Source organism: Amblyomma maculatum, chromosome 8 (assembly GCF_055883805.1).
Source record: "Amblyomma maculatum isolate TAMU_Amacu chromosome 8, ASM5588380v1, whole genome shotgun sequence".
Classification (NCBI taxonomy): Eukaryota; Metazoa; Arthropoda; class Arachnida; order Ixodida; family Ixodidae; genus Amblyomma; species Amblyomma maculatum.
Genome location: NC_139351.1, coordinates 121,191,074 through 121,208,814, shown reverse-complemented (window position 1 = coordinate 121,208,814; position 17,741 = coordinate 121,191,074). Strand labels below are relative to the sequence as shown.

Genomic DNA, 17,741 nt, shown 5'->3' with positions numbered 1-17,741 from the left:
GTGTGGTGAAGCTTCCAGAGAAAGGCCTGTCTGCGCATGTGCAGCATACTGCGTACGGCGACTGCGCCCACGGTAGATGCATCGCAAGCTGGTTGAGCGAAACAATGAGGTGTATGCTCGCCGGCTGCATCGCAAGCAGGAAGCAGCGCGGACATCGTGTATCGCTATTCAAGTTGGGTTTGCTTCGTCTGGAGCCTCGGCGGTCGCGAACGTACAAGCCGTGCTAGGCTGTGCAGTGACCGAGCCAGCACTTTGCACGTGATGCATGCGAGTGTGTAAGCGAGCGATATTCTCGCCGTCTCTCGGGCACTTAAGCAGCGCCGACCGAATAAAACACTTGTTGGAAGACGTAACAATAGCGAGCAAACGCCTTTGTTAAACTGGGCAAGGGACGTGCTCCGCAAACCATACTCTCCGCACGCGGTGAGAGCGGGCGACGTTGGGTCTGCAGCTCAGGCTACTGATATAAGCTTGTAGACGTGATCGGCAGTTAGTCCTGGGAAATTTAATCTCGTTTCGGCACAAAACTTTTTAGAGTAGCAAAGAACTCCCCAAGGGGTGCAATTTTATCAAGCAATCCCAGACCACCGTATACTCTCTTTTGACTCCCTACAGATAAAAAGACTGAATCGGGTCAATTCGGGACACGCCACGTAAAATGTGCTTAAATATACTGCAGGCGTGACGCTATACGCGGCTTAACTGAACATTGCAAACGTCCTTTCTGGGGGAGCAAACCTGTGAAAAGCAATCCGCACACTCCGTGTTATGCACAACGCCTGCTTAGTCACACAGTAAGTAATCATAGCCTTTTCGGACGCATTTCGTGCGTGTGGCACCATCTGTAGATTGATCTAATCAATTCGACTCGATCAAAGCAATGCACGTGGTAATAGTACCCGTCGGGCAAAGCGACACCTTTTCTATGAAAGCAGACCCCATTACACCCAAAAATACCCAGTGTCGCCAACACTACGACAATCAAACATGCAGCTAGTAGGCAACCGTTCAAGAAATAGAAACTCTTTGAGGGTAAACGCCGGTGAGGCGAAGAAGTTTGCACAGAGCGTGAGCGCTCTTTGCGACATGCCGAACCAACATTAAAAGGGGGAGGCCGCAGACCGTGCCAAAGGAACAGCGGGAAGTGAAAAGTCCTTATGGGGGCTCTCGTAGAACCACCTCGCAAACGTGGCAGCCAGCTAAAGGATGGAATAAAACGAGAAGAGCAAATACATCGCAAAGACGACGAGAGGCAACAGCGCGGCGGGGCCAGACAGGCAGGCGAAGCCCGGCCGATGCATTCAGCGGCTACAAGAAGCAGGAACTGGGAAGAAAGTGTCGAGAACGGCGGCTGCCGTGCGCGTATATGCACTCGCTGGTGTGCAAAATCGCGGGGCCGACTGTTTCCTCTTTCCTGGCCACGAATTCTCGAGTTTTTTTCTTACTTTTTCTTTCAACTCTCCCACCACTTTATACCTTTGGGAGCGCGCGCAGACAGCGGTGGTAACAGGTCGTGAACGACTGCGGCCATTACTTTTTGCTTTTTATGACTATTTATTTTTAAATTTCCTTTAACTTATTCCTTCGTGCAAGGCACGTCACGAGATGCCAGTGCAGGAAGACTGAAGGAGATGTGGCTTCCTGAGGCGGAGGGCCTTTACATCTGAGCATATTCGAAGATGAATTTTCCACCGATGTCGCTACCGAATACGAAGCGAATCTATATCCTAGTGGCGGCACTGATTATCGCGAAGATAAGCATGATCACGATGGTAATTATGATGATGATGATGAGTCATTTAATGACGAAAAGAAACCTTAGCGGCTTCGGTCGTGCCGGGGTCTTTAGAAGAGGTTAATGGAGTCGGGTTTTGACGACTGTGTTTAAAAAGTCATCCGTCCGGCAGCTTACAGCGGCCCGGTGGTTTTCTTGACGGCTTCTCGAATGGCGTTAATGGGCTTCGTTTCGCGAAGACACCCACGAAGGTCTCCTAATGGCATGCGCACCCGCTGTATCCGTCGTGCGAGGCCTCTGGGAAAAGCCTATGCGGATAGTGGAGCTTGCGCAGAGAGGCCATTGATTCGGACGTCGGTTTTATGGACACCGTAGAATTAGGGCACTATTCTTGTACTGCCCTCCTTTCAGCATCGCATATGTTGCCTTATACATATAACACAACGCAACAACAGTGCGCAACAAGTCGCACCTACTCAAACAGGCACGACACTCTGCTCAGCCGAAACCAAGTAAAAGCGAAATCAAGTTTGCATATACGTGCCACATGTTTTCTTAAGACGTTTTTCGATTTCTTTCAACTAATTCGTCGTCTTCTCCACCGCTTTCTTTTTTTTTTTTCTTTATTACCTGGCTTTAGTTCCACCGCTTTCCACAGACTCGAGGGAAATGAGAACAGAGAGAATTTTTAAATGGGCGCGGACGACAACTGCACCTAAATTTGTTGTCATTACTCTATGAGGACAAGTCGGGCTGGTGCTTGTTGGGCACAAAACATTCACAGCCGAGCGCTCAAACCACTACGCCACGCCTGACTAGTGAGAAGACGATCAATAAGATTTATGCGGCACATACGGGAGAGTGTTACTTTTCTACAGCTTTCTACGTGATTATGTTATCGCCGCCACGGCCGGGATTCAATGCCGCATTCTTGGGCACAGTAGTCGAGCGCCCCAACCACTGCACCACCACGGCGGGGCACATAGATATTGTGTCCCGCCATAAGCCGTACAGTTTTGTCTGCGTGGCCTAGGATATGAGTGCATCAGGATCGATGGTTCGATGGGAAGGGAGGGAGGTGGTAGTGAAAGTAGAAAGAGGAGCCGTAGTGGAGGGCTGCAGAGTAATTTCGACCACCTGGGGATCTTTAACGTGCACTGACATCTCACAACACACAGACGCCTCTCCGTTTCGCCCCCATCGAAACGCATCCGCCGGCAGTCGGGATCGAATCCGGGTACACCGGCACAGTACCGCCGCCGCGGGGCCGCATTTTGTTCTGTTTTCAAAGTAGTAAGATTCGTGACCCCTCTGTGGCTTATTGCGTAGAAGAATAGATTTAAATATTTCCCCGGTGACTCAATTCAAACTCGTGACGTCAGAGGACAGAAAATGAGTCCGTGATAACCATTATGAAGCTAAAGGTGGCGTAGCTTAGCAGCAGAAATCGGCGATTTTTGGGGAGTTCGCGAAAACTTGGCGGCGACACCTTTATTTGACCCGTTCTTGGCGTTTTTTTTCTCTCAGCTAATGGTGTTTTGAGTGAAAGTAGTCGATCTCTAATCGAAAGGCGGTAATCCATCGATACTTGGCACCTTGCAATTTGCCCTCAATGCCTATTAGAACATCACGCTGTCATAAAAAAAAAACAAAAACATGCCTATCCGCTTTCGCTACAAGGCCTAATATTAACGCGCCAAGCGTGTCCCGGCGTTTCTGCCGATCGACCTCGTCCGAGAAAGGACGGCTCGAAGGGATTTCCGCGGCGACAGATCCGCCCAGCTGCTCGCGCTGTCGCTGCTCGTCGAAGCGACACCTGAGCCGGATGAACAACGAGTTCGCGTTCCGGTCGCCAGAGCCAACCTCCTTTCACCTGGAAGGTCACGTACTCACGCCTCGACACAAAATTTCAAAGCACTGCCACGACCGCTTTCATACATTTCCAAAGAGGAAAGGGGGGTTACATCAGCGTATACGTTGTATAGATTGAACAGAATCGTTGTTTATCCAGAATGAAGTGCATTTTAGACGTTGGGTGTGCGTCGCATTTCTCACGACGTGTGTTGGGTGGGGCGAGAATTAAAGACTCGGCGAGAAATGGAAGAAGCAAGAACGGAAAACACCTAGCATGTCGTCCCTAAGAATACATACATTTGGCACGCTTTTGCGAATAAATAATTAATCTATGTATAACTAATCCACACGTATGCAACCGCACAGTGACTTCTTACTGAGGATAAACTAGCACCCATGTCGTCATCCAGCGTAAGTAAGGGCAAGACGCGATTCCCGGATGCAGGGTTTCCGGCAGAGATGACTACCGTGCTAGCTTAGTTGTTTCCATTCATTACTCCTCGAGGTTATTACTTGGACGATGGTGTAAGCACGTCCATGGTGCCCAAGTGCAGTATAAACGGTACACCTGCATACTAATTAACATCGTAAATGCAAGGAAACATGCAACGCTGATTCATCGGTGTCTCGATTACACCGTGAATACTCAGATTCGCCCGTTTATAACGATATGGCAGTTGTCAAGCCGGCATATTGTGCATCGCGCCCTTTAAGCTGCTCCCACATATGATCACGAAAGAAACGGAGCAGAAGCGCGTTTAGCACCCTTCTTACTCCCCTTCCGGTGATCAACCCCAGGCAACGGAGCGTATTTCCTGCTTTTTAATACGTGGTTATCAGACCTTGGCATCAGGTTGAGGAAATTACCATCGATGGTCGAGTGAGTTGAAGATGATTCACAGCCGGCCTGAAAGAGGTTCTGCACGCTGCGTTCAAGTTTTTTTCTGGCAACTAGAAATGGCACTGTTAATCTTCGTATGTTCGTAATGGTTGATTGTAAATTAACGTCGTAGCAGCAAGAAAAAGTTGACAAATGCTCAGATTGTCTGATGAGACAACAGCACAAAAATAGAACGCACGCCTGTAGGATGGTGCTTTGCCTTTTTTTTTTTTTTCGGAGAATGTGCATTTATTGCATCGGCCGAAACTAGCAGCATGCTAAGTGTCCAGATGCTTTTGTCACCCGCTTTAGTGCTTAATTACAAAGTGAATAAACTGAGTTGAATTAATGCGAGGTGGGTGGGCGAGACAGGAAGTTTGCAGGGTGTAACTGGCACGCCGCAGGACAGGGTTAATTATATAGGAATATAACATCTGCCTTGCAGTAGGTGTAGCGAGGCTGGTGGGGACGATGACGTTTACATGACCGTCGTGCCGATTAATTTCCCCTCGTTTAATATGGCTGGCTTCTATGGTTCGATAAAGGTTTTATGCTTTCCACTCGCAACATTTACACTGCTCTTTATTTTAGAAGAGGGGAGTCGCTGGAGAAAGATTTGATGTTGGGAAAGGTTGAGGGTCACCGGAGAAGGGGTAGGCAGCGAACGCGATGGTTAGATGGCATCCTCGAGGCACTGCAGATGAAGTTATGTGATGTTAGGAAGATAGTGAGAGACCGGAAAGCGTGGCGTGACATGGTCCATAGGGTCACGAAGAGTCGGACACGACTGAACGTCTGAACTGAGCATTATAAACATTTCATCATGGTGACCCGCACGTGTTTGGTCAGCCGCTGATGCGCGCTCACTTTCGGCATCGCTTTCCTTCTGGTGACTTCATTTCAGAGGATAGAATAAATTTCTGGTGCCGTTGAAGACAACAGCACGGCTTAGCGCCAGCTGTGGTCGAAGGGGATGAGAGGGTAGGTCGAACGTCGGGAAGGCCGCCAGTATATAGGACAGAGAAGACCTCTCCGTAGAGTCCAGAAGCTCGGAGAAGAATCCGAAGACCTGTAGTTAATGCCGTGTCGAGAACAGAAAGTGCTTGTGTGTAAGTAGGCCCAGGTTACTCAGGCGGGTCACGTGGTCCAGGAGCAACAATCGGCATTTGTAGCTGGAGGGATTGTTGGTTGGTTGGTTGGTTCATAGGAAGGGAGAGGCGCAGTATCTGTCACACTTGCTCTGTGGACACCTGAACCGCGCCGTAAGGGAAGGGATGAAGGTGGGAGTGAAAGTGTTTCCTCCTTGTTAGGTTCTTGCTCCCAAGCGGCTACCTGAATAGGGGGAGGGGTTTAGAAGCGACGTTTTTGTCGAGGTGAAGAGCACCGATGACATGTGGCTGTGCGAAATCGTGAAGTGACACGACATTGAAGAGTGATCTTTCCTTCTCTCCGCATTCGGCGCTCCCTATTAGTTACTGGGTGTGGCCTCCGCTCCTCCACCGATGGAGATTTTCCCACTCATCTCGCAGGCCTCTGCTTGGTGCAGGCGTTGTGGGCTTTACACAGCGGTTACGCAGAGAAAAACACCAGCAATTCCGCTAAATGGCATTCATATACAGCTTGCGCAGCAAAATGTTGGGCAACACGCTATTCTATTTTTGGCAAGCACTTTGAGTGTCGATTTTGTGGATATGTGAGTAGGAAAAATGTTTTCGAGGTACTTGGACCACTAAAGTGCGATGAGGAGAAAGCGTTTGTTTGAAATACCGCTGATTCCTGCTTTACTGCGTCTGTGCTTCTGTATGCTGTGTGGTGCCGCGTTCGAAGAAGCGCCAACTGAAAGGCGCAGCGCTGACGCCTGGATGGATGCCCGGCGGGGTCAGCTTCGTATATGCGTGAATCGCACGGTGATGCCATCGGTCATGACCAGACGTGACGCCATGATGACGTCAGTTCCGGTCAGTATACACGGCGTCACATCCGGTCTTAGCTGATGACGTCACCAGGTGATGAGGTCAATCTCGATGTATCCCGCGGCATCTCGCGAAGAAGTGTGACACTTCTCGCGGACGGACACTCATGAGCCTAAAAGGCCTTGCATGATGTATGAGACTTCGCTGCGCGACTTGGGAAATTGCAGAAGCTGAATGCAGCTTGATTAAATAACTTCGGTGCATTTTAATGCTTCAGAACGAATGGTAAGACTGTCGTGATGGTTAAATAGTTTCAGGCGCACCATAGAAGCCCGTTAAGAAACGAATAAAACAGGCTTCAATCACGGAGATAATTTAAGATTCGTGCCATTTGTTATCTTTGATGATTGAAATGATTTCTGAACGAAAATTCAGTCACCCGCACCCTATATTATAGGCTATATAAAGCCACGGGTGGTTCCAAGTGACGCAACGACGCACTTCCAGCGAACTGCGTGTTTAATTTTCCACCTCACATGTTTTTACTCTGGCTGCGAGATTTTATTCCTTTCGATCAAGTTTTTTTTTCTTGCAACTGAGGATCATAATGAGACCAGTGTTGTGAGCTTACGACTGTTGTGTTTTTTTCCCGTTCGGAGGTCTGACGCCCAGAAATTTTAAATGCGCGGTTATCGCATATCCGCATCGGATAAACACCTTTGCCACGCACGAGCGAGTCAAGGGCAACCAATCACAAGCGGGTTGAACAGAGCCTACAGCTTCCAAGTTTTTTTTTTTCTAAAAAAAAAAAAAGAAAAACTAACTAACAAGAAAAATAAATGGCTGCCTGCATAGGCGGACCGCGCATTTGCTACGGCACGTCACCCCACGCCGCGATGGCTGAGTTGGAACGGGAGAGAAGGCGCCGTAAACGTGACCACGTTGCCTAATATGCGTATATCCTAGAGCGTAACCAAATAAAAACTTACAGAATAAAAAAAGAAAAAAAAACGCACCGCGACTGTTTGTGCGTAATGGTCCTATCCTAGCAATCACCAAGAAAACGTTATTTTGCTTTTCTCGGTTATTAGCGCTAAAAAAAGAAGGCGAGCCAACTACCCGTTGCCCTGCAGTTCTATAATGTGATGAAACCGCACTGCCGTAGTGCAGGCAAGGCTGTGTCTTACAAGACGCCAACGTGTTGTGCAAAATTCACGCTGAGGTCAATAAATTCGTTGCAACTCAACGAACTGCTAGGACTGAGCATCGTTAAAGTGAAACGGGACTTTTTTGCATCAGGCACTCTAGTATCTGTTTTCATTGGGCGAACAGGAGCAAGAGCAACGAGCAGCCAGAGCAGCGCACGAGAGCACTGAAGACGCGCATTCTCGTCTCACCAACAGAACATTCACGCTGCTCGGAGAGGGAGGGGGAGTGCGTGACGTCAGGCGTCATGTGATCAAACTTTTTCCGCGCTCGCGTTCACGCCTAGAAGGTTACTTTCTAGGCACTATAGCATGGAGGAAGTCGGAGAGCAGCGAAGCGAATGGGAGCGCGTGACGTCAGGCGTGACCTTCCTGCCCGGGGCCCGGGCTCCGGGTGAAACCAGAAGTGACGTCGAAAAGGTCACGTGACTTCCTCCGTTCTCTCTGTACTCCGCCGCTGGCGACGGAGCACCGAGGACTGCTCTCGGCTGCTCTCGACACCCAAAAAGCGCGCCTCCTCTGCCAATAGAACACAACGCTACAGCCCCTGTTCGACCACTGGTAGGCGCCAATGGAAACCGGCATAAGTAATCACTATTTCAGAGTGCCTATACGGCGTAAGGACACAGATGCGCAAAATTACGCGAGAAAAAAAGAAAAGAAAAAAAAAAAAACATATGTCTAGGATGCCATGGCTTACAAACAAGTTACATGCGTCTTGTAAACCGTACAGGACCGTTGCCAAATGTCCGGTAGCCGCAGTCATCGAAGGGAAGCAAGGCCAGTTTGTCTTTCCGTTCATTCCGTGCCCACCAAGTATCCAACCCCCGCAGCAGACTGAAACGAAGTCCTCCAGTTGCTACGTATCGTGCTTACCCATGTGTGAACACTTCGTGTTTCAGACTCAATGACGAGTCCAGTGACGCCAGAGACACCTTCGGCGGCCGCGATAAGGACTCAAGCGCCCTTGCTAAAACGCCTCTTTCATCTTTTTTTTTTTGTTGTTTTATTTTGACACGCTCTTGCACCCACTTCCGCAGATAAAAATCTCCGCCGGTCAATTGTCTTCCGGCGACCAAGGGACGAAAATGCGGCCGCGAGAGAGTCCCAGCGCGTACTTACAATGCACGACCAGCTGAGAAATAGGTCTCGCGACGGGCGCCTTTCGAAACAGCCCTGTTCCCTCGGCGGGGCCAAAGAGCGCGGTCAACTGAAAAAAGCTGTCATTTCGCAAAAGCCGCGGACATTCCTGCGCGTGGTCCCACGCGCGCGCTCTGGTACCAAATGCCTGCGACCGCCGCCGACAGGTTTGCATGCAACGGCGCATTAGCCGACCCTTCCAAAAAAGAAAGTCCGGTTCCGAGCGGCGGCACAACGCCGGACTGTCCAAACAAGCTTTCTTTTTCTTCCCGTTCCACCGTCCGCGCGCGCGAGCGTGCTATTTAGAAATTCACTGCCACGATGCAACATAATAGACTGCCCTCGACGTGTCCCTTTGTTGCGAAGGCGTCGCTCGTCGTCGATGAGAGCACCCCCCCCCCCCCCCCACCTGCTCTATTGTTGCCTGGCGCGCGATGATTCAACCTCGAAGGAACGGAACGCGTTTTTCATGGCGGCGCAGTCTGGATGCAGTGCCATTCAACGGGATCTCGCCTACTTCTACGCGTTCCTTTTGATCTCTTTCGGACCCAGCGCGCGCGCGCGCGTCCTAGCGTGCTGCGACGATTTATCCCCCTCTCCTTACCGCCGCGTCGATCCCAGCTATTAAGTGCAGTGACGTGGAGGCCGTAGAGAAACTGTGGGACGGCTGTCGCGCCCTCCGCCTTCTCAGCCTAGGAATGTAGTCCGTCGATGCCGAAACACTTTTCGTGCCAGTACGTATTATGCAGCACCACGCTGGCTGAAGCGAACAAGTCTGGTGCAGGCGCAGTTAGTGCATATGTAGTAAGGAATATCATCTTAGCAAACGTCGTGAGAATTTTTTCTGAGTCACATCACACCAAATGAGGCGGTGCTATGTGAATGTAATCGCTCATACCGAGAACGCTGGTGAAAGTAATCGCGACCTTGCGTTCGTACGTCGCGAAGGAATCTCGCACCCACGTCATCCACGTTAGGAATATGTTGGCGACATTTTGGCATGGGCTCTTGCACGTACATAAGTTATAAGCCGCGGGGAAAGTGGAAACGGAACGAAACGAAACCATGCACGTATACCGCCGACTCTTATATCGATCAAAACGACGTGTGCACGAAGCGACTGGCGCAGAGCCATCGTCACGCACCAGAACGCGGCAGTGGTTCGGGTTTGGACGGTTTAAAGCTCCACGCATACCAACAACGTTAACGCAGCCGTTACCGCGACGACGGCTTATCGCAAAGGATCATAGGAGATATACGACTCGCACCACCAAGCAGTACGTACAGCTGCCTCAATGCACAAGACCACGCGGCCAACAAGTTGTCCATTATTGATATCTCCTGCTCTCGAATTTGCTTAATAAAAAGACATGGAATATACTACAGCACAGGGGGAAAACAAAAATCTTGATTTAGGTGTCCACAGAAGTGTGACAGATACTGCGCCTTTCCCTTCCTCTGAACCAATTATTATTATTAACATCATTGCATAGAAGCGCAGCCACAATACTCGAAAACGAAACTTTGCCTTTTTAGCCCCCCCCCCCCCCCCCCCCCCCATGTCCAACGCGCCTGCACTAAAAACCTGGGCGGCCAGCTTAAGCCAATGCTAACACGTATATGCTTGTATACCGGAGAGGCGCAACTAACCTGCTGAGAGGAGCTTTAGCTGATGGTAGCTAGCTACGGCGGTATCATACGGCGCGTGGGATCTTGCCGACGTCATGACACGTCACGGCTCCCGCCCAGTGCACGCAACTGAACCGAAGCGCCGGGAGTACGAGGAGTGCCGCTCGCGTTGCGTACAGGTGGGGGTGCCCATCGCAGCGCTGCCAGCGTCGCGGCGATTGGCGGGCCTCACCAGGCTGACCACCGCTGACCTCGATGAGGATAGCGTTCGCAAAGCGGACCCAAGGACGCCGAACCACGTACACCGCGCCTACACTAGAGCGCGCTGCGCGGCGGAATGCCGCGCGCACGGCCCGCATGCATGGATTGTATATTGGCACCGGATCCCGTTGGAGCCATTAAGGAGCCGGGGCGCGTGCCACTGACGGCCGCTGACCATTTATTGTTGCGCGCACGCAGACCCCCCACTATCGCGGCAGCGAGGAGGTTTAAAGGAGGACAGGTTTTTTTCACTTACGTCACCACTAGCACCGCTTCACTTTATTTGTATTCTAATGGGCGCCAACGTCCATATATTTGAGCGCAGGGAGTAACCAGGGAGCACCGAGTGTTGTCGACAAGTATAAAGGTGTATAGAACTGAACCTGCCCGTCTTGAACCCCACCCAGCCATTTTGCCAAGCCCTCTTGCACATATTACATTTCGCGGAAGGCACACCCTCGAAGCTGGCGTTTTTCATCAAGCTCAGCCCTCATTTCTACCCATGTCTTCATAAGCGCGTTCAGTAATAAATGTAGGCCAACAAGAGCAAAAAAATTAGCACAGGTTTCACCCGACTACACTTGAGTAACCAGAGAAAACGACACGTTTCGCTCGATCCGCCTCTCTCCGTCTTTGCAGGCAGCATTTCGGCGAGATACATTCCACTGGATGACGAATGTTGCCGTTAACACGGCAGTTGCAATGCGGCGGCATCGGAAGCAGGAGCTGTTGACGAGCAACGTCACGGCTACCACGTGACTAGGCAGAGGCGAGCACGCGGCCTTGGCTCAGCTGCGGATGAGTGACGTCATGGTTGTCACGTGGCTTCTCGGTTCAAGGTCAACAATTATTACTCGGTCCGCGAATTAAAGAGCACCGGAAGGGAGCAGTAAAGTTTCCGCTTTAAAATTTTTAAGTGTTCAACGATCCTTGAACCAAGTTCACGAGTGCAAGCCACCATCCGCAGTCGATGCTGGCGCTTAGATCTTGGCTCGCTTTCGCGCGTGGTAAGTTTCTCGGCAACGGGATAATTTGGCTTCCCGTCGTCGATGTTCTCGGCAGCTGGTACGGCTGCGGTGTTTGTCTTTAGCGAAAGTGAGTTCCTCTACGCCATGCCGCCTGGTGGATTCGCCTGGCACTACGCTCGCGGACCACGCCCGCACTCGGAAAAGCTTCGAGCGCTGACCAGTCATTCTAAAAAGGACGTTTCATCCCCTCTACGGGGACATTGTGGATTATGTGTATGGTGCATTTACATTTAAATGACGGAGGGTACAGACGAAATTTAATGAAGATGACAATGTTTGCTGCACAGCACGATAGTTCAAGGTCAAATTTTCCGAGCCAGATGACCTTAAGGTTTAGCATGGGAGTAGAGCTGCTCTGAAAGAAATAACCAGGGTTACCCGCAGCAGCTCTTTATCACGTATATGAACAATGGCAGCTGCATGAACAGCATCAAACTTTCCTGTTTATGCAAGACTATTCACTTTGCAATTCCTCATTTTAACATGAGTAGCATGATCTTTGTAATAAGTGCATATTTATGTTGTCTTTCACTGCAGGTGACATCATCACAACACTACCTGTCGGAGCCACAATTAATGTTACATGGCATTTGGCATATCCACATAAGGTGAGTGCAGGACGCTCCTGGAGATCTTTGAAAAACAGCTCTGAGATGTGCACACAACAAATTAAAGAATTCTGGAAAGTCTGCAGGATATTATTTTGTGCATAACTACCTCAAACTATGGCAGTGCAGCAAAGAAAAAGAATATATAGAAATTTATATTTAGTATAGAGCTTGTCACTTAATAATACGCAAGAAACTTCCATTTCAAGTTCAAACTGAATAATGTAAATTTAATTGTTGCCACAAATTATGGGCAACCTTGGCATGCAGAATGTGGGTAACGAGCATGAAGAATCAAGAACAAGCAATGATTGTTCAATGCACCATGCTAAGTAATAATGAACCAAGTTAGGATCAAGGAGCAATATGTGATTTCCTTTTGCTCCTGCATTTTATTGGACCATTTAATTAACTAGGTCGGAATATGAAGCCATCTTTTGTGTTAGGTACACAAAGTTAAAGGGCGGGAAACATAGATGCAGAAAGCAATGTGAAGCTAATTTATGCTTTTTGGAATGGCAGCTTTTCACATCATCTTTAAATCCCCCCCTTCCCCCCTTTCCCCCCCACCTCTCCATATCTCATGAATTCACGCTTAAGCATCTTCTTCTAGCTTCGTCTTGTAACTGTCTTGAATGATACTTGACCTCATTCTGATTGCACTTTGTTGCAGGGGGGATTCAAGTTGGAGCTGCTCGATGCTGAAGAAAAGCACCTGCAGGACCTGACGCCTTCTTCAGAATTTCTTGGCTTGGGTGACGCTACGTAAGTCTTGTCAAAAAACAGAGCTTGCTTTGGCAATGCATGAGGGCCACATCAGCTGTGCTATATCTTGAATGGTACTGGCATTAGGAGACATGATTCACTTGTGTTAGCACTACTAAATCTTAAAACTCATATTACCTAAAGAAATCCAGAGACAGCGGAAACCTTTGCCCGGTAATGGGCACCATAGTGCTTTTTATATACACACTGATCACTTGGTATTGGTCACTTTAGCTGAAAAGAAATCAAGTTTATGAACTAAATATGAACCAGGACAAAGTAAATTTGAAATGTTGTGAATAAACACTTCTGATCATACTTTGCTCTTGCAAAAGTGTGAAATTTGTATGTGGTGGGTATTAACGTAAGTAGAAGGCATTATTTTTCAGTGCAAGATACACAGGACAAAGGAAGGAGAGATGCCGGACAAACGCTGAACTTAACCAATGGTTTAGTGGCAGGAACATATATATACAGCAGAAGTGCGAAAGCGCCAGCTTCTAAGTGCAGCATGCCCCATACCTTCACCTCCGCTATATCAGTCAGTTTAACAACTCAGCAGATTTTTTCAAGAATAGAATGACAAGTGAGCCCAGGTAAATCTGCTGAATTAAACTGTCCGACATGCTCAGGAGCTGGCGTTTCCACACTTCTGCTGTATATATTTGCTGTTTCTGCCAATAAACCATCAGTTATGTTGAGCGCTTGTCCCATGTCTCTCCTTCATTTGGCATATGTATTTTGGACTGAGAAAATATGCATTCTACTTATCAAGACCGACTAGCCCATCCTTTTACATTAAAAAGCTACTAACTTATAGGTTTCTGCTTTCATACTCCACATTTCACCCCTAGAAGTTTATAACATATCATGTGTACCTTGTCTTTTAGTTTGCTATTTCTATGTATATTTATGTTCCAAGCCTGCAACAACCTTGGCAATGCATATGAAACAACTAAATAAAAACAAATAACCACACGAAATGCATGCACAAATAGCCCCAGCAGAGCCAGGGTATTGCAAGGCACTAGCCTTCCCCAAATATTACAACTCAAAAGTTCCAAACATGGCCAGCTTCAAGTTCCAGTATTGCACATGTCGCACGGTGTATTGCTGGACAAAGTTGTGAATAAAATGTCAGTGTTTTCACAATAGCCTCTGCCGTTTCAGTGAAATAAGTGAAACAGTGCAGTTTTGCAGACAGTGACACTTCCTGGGGAAAGAAACCATGGTGCTAGCCCGAATAAACTGTCACTTGTACAAAGGTTGACACTACTGCCACGTTTTTCCCACCTGTCTAGTGTCCAATCATTGCTTGAAACTTCCTTTAGTGAGGCCTTGAAGGTCCCAAGGTGAAACAGATTTTAGCCTCACAATGAAACTTACTGTTGTGTGGTCAAATTTGCTGCTCAATATGGGCTGGGAACTGCGCTCAGACATCTCACATTTAATATTACCTCAAGTGGAAGCTTTAACCTGATTGCTGCTTTGCATTTCACTGTGTTCAGCGCTCAGAGCTCGACCGTCCGCCTTCCTGGATCTGTCGCTTGCCGTGGCTGCTCCATACGTCTCCTGCGGCAAGCATCCGAATGGGGTGGGAAATATCTCTTCTGGAGCTGCGCAGATGTCGACCTTGTCCCAGGTACTGTTGATTCATTCACTAGTAATTAAGCGCCAATTCCAGCCATGATGTAAAATCTCGATTATTAAGTGTTGTTCCACACCTCACAAACTGTTGGGTGCCTTGGACCCATGAATATATTTTTTAATCTAAAAGTGCACCCTTGGTACAAGAATTAACTCACTCAGTACAGATATTATTTGTTATACGGTGTGTGCTGCTTATGTGTGGCTATACTGCAAACAGTGACATGATGATGCAGGTGATCTGAGAAACAAAACACATGTGGGTAAAAGAGCAGAAATATGAAAGAAGGCATGAGCGTTGATGGAAAAAGACATGGTGTGTACAGCTCTATAATGAATTACATATTCTGCTCCTTGGGTGGACTTGCTAAGAACCACATATTGTAAAGGGACGACGACGACAAAGTGATGTGCTCACGTGTGCCGTATTGGCATCAGTGATGCATCAAATAATCCTGTATGCACAGGTCTGAATGTAAGTAAAAGGAACATGCATGCAATGGCTTCTAACCCTGTTTGCTCACTGCCTATTGGCTATTAACAGATGTTGCATTGCAGGCTGTTATATTCTGTGACAATTTTTCTGTCAATAGAACAGAAGTTAAAGAGCCAAAACATACTGCTCTTCCCACTTGCAGTTATTAGTTTTCTATAAAAACATAGTATACTGTATGTATTCATTATTTAAGACATATTTTTTAACACAACTACTAATTCAATGTGTAGCTAAGGGAAAAAGCAGATTTGATTGCGATGAATTTGATAGGCATGTCTTGGTTAAGAGAAGCATCCACAGATGGCTCACCTGTACCAGCCAGACAGCAGAGCCACAACAGAGAGCGAAACATGCCAGGTGTCAAGGTGCACTGTCATGCGGCCAAACTGTTTAGCGGAACGGCACAGTTACAGTCGCCCCGTGCACATAGTCTATATCTCTCTGCCAAGAAAAGTAATCGCTGAGTGTATGATAGCTGGTGAAGTTCTTCAAGCACATACAACATTTGTAGACTGTGTGCTCTATTTACTTTCGTCTGCACCTGTACCCTAATAAGAGAGAGAGCTGCTGATAAGAAGTAATTGAGTTTCTGCCTTACCTCCAGACAATCACAGTACTCCTTTGGTATTCTGTAAGGCAGCACACTGTAAATATGTATGTAATACCCATGTGGCCAAAGAGACACTGCCCAGAAGGTCAGCCTAACAACCTATATCTGTTCAATTTAGACCTGGTGCTTATATTAAGGTGTAAGCAGATTGCTGCTGGCAGCTAGATGAAACCACAAGAAGCAAGCATAACAAAACCTTACTAATCAAGCTACTTCAGCTGGACATTTATTCTCACTTAGGTTAGGGCCTTAAGGTTAATCACTAACCTTAACAGGTACTATAGTGTGTGTCCTTGTCGTCCCTCTGTTGCTTTACATTTTCAAATGCCGTTATTCCACCAGGCATATTAATCAACTAGCCCAACTTTCTGCTTAAAGTGGGACTAAGAACTCGTATTAATCATGCAGTGCCGGAGTTCAATGTCATCTGTTCTGGCCACGGAAGGATTGAAGGCGGGAGGTGTCACTGTGATCACCTCTACTCTGGCAATGTATGCCAGTACAAAGGTAAGGGGACAAGACATTATTTAGGTCCTAGGCAGAGCATACTTGACTTCACTTAGATGTCGGAGTACCCATATCATAGCCTAAACATACATCGAATGGTGTGCATACACAGTTAAAAGCATCTGGTATATGCACATGTCACTTTGCCGCTTTACCAATGGCAAAGAGTGCATCGATGACAGGTGACAATATATGTGCAGCTCTTACTGTTAACACAAATGTTGAAATTGTAACTGCTGCAAAACCCACAACTTCTAATAAATGTTAGTTGCAGGAAATTGAATGTCTTTGAGGTGCAACAACAACTACACTACACTTTCAAAACTGCACGCTCTGATCTATGTATTACTCATAGCAAATATTTGCCAAGCACTTGAAAGCTATGAGAACTCCTTGCAAGGAAATTTTGGTTGTGCGATAAATGCTTTATCTCTCTCTCTCCCCAGTTGAAGTTCATAAACTAAGAATAGGTAGTCAAGACGTCACCCTAAGTATGCTAATGACATAGCACACTGCCTCCATATTTAGGAAATATTGAGGAGCACATGTGACATTATTTCCATACATGTTAGAAGCACGTCCTAATTCCAATGAATGCTTTGATCCAGATGAGTGCTGGCTGGACTCTGACTGTGGACCTCATGGACGCTGTGTGAACATCGATGCTACATCATACCCTCGCACGCAGTGTTTCTGCGAGATGGGCTGGTTTGGAGAAGGATGCCTAAAAGGTACACTTACAATAATCCACTGACAAATATGGAAGTGTTACTGCCACTACACAAGACATTTTTTTTCTAGAAGTTCTGAGATTTACAAAAAACAATTGCAGCTGAATTAGCTAAACTGACCAAATGCGTAAAGTATGTGCGAAGGCATGTCACATTTAATTTCACTTTTGGCTTGAGGCTAGGGTTTCGAGGTTAGGCTTGTAATAATAGGTCCGTGAAATTGATGAACCTTAGCGGTAGAATTGAACGGCGGCGCAACACGGAAACGGACACAGACAAGAAGGGGACACCACATGCGCACACTACCAACTATTTATTAAACGGAAAGGTGGCATATTTATACGTCCATCTCAAGCATCACACTCATCGCCACAGTCCGCTCCAAACCCAACACGTGAACTCCGAGCAGCACCAACAGGAAATCAGACAAGATATTTCTAACCTCAGTAGATAAACTATCAAAAAAAAAAAAGGAAGGCAGGCCATATCTCATAGCAAATGCAGTCTGGACCGAAAACAGCAGAGTAAGACATTAGAAGCGACCAGCCCGAACCCTAACAAATAAAAAGTAAAACGATAAAACAATCGTAGCAAAAGCAGAGTCAAAAAGTTAAGCAAAAGCAGTCAGAACCCTAAGCCAACAACAAAAGATGATCGTAGCACAAGCAGAGTCAAAGCAAATGAAGCAACAGCAGTAAAAGAAACTAGGCCAACAACAACAAAAGACGATCA

The 17,741-nt window shown here is 47.5% G+C and overlaps 1 protein-coding gene across 1 annotated transcript in view; it reads left to right on the top strand.

Moving 5' to 3' along the window:
• The window catches only part of LOC146182376 (uncharacterized), a 57,714-nt gene that overhangs the window by 11,623 nt on the left and 28,350 nt on the right, over positions 1 to 17,741 (top strand). The window contains exons 2-6 of the mRNA XM_084577471.1: positions 12,183 to 12,253; positions 12,927 to 13,018; positions 14,527 to 14,660; positions 16,180 to 16,278; positions 16,887 to 17,009. Of these exons, the coding sequence (XP_084433597.1) occupies positions 12,183 to 12,253; positions 12,927 to 13,018; positions 14,527 to 14,660; positions 16,180 to 16,278; positions 16,887 to 17,009 (519 nt within the window). The remainder of the gene's footprint in view (positions 1 to 12,182; positions 12,254 to 12,926; positions 13,019 to 14,526; positions 14,661 to 16,179; positions 16,279 to 16,886; positions 17,010 to 17,741) is intronic.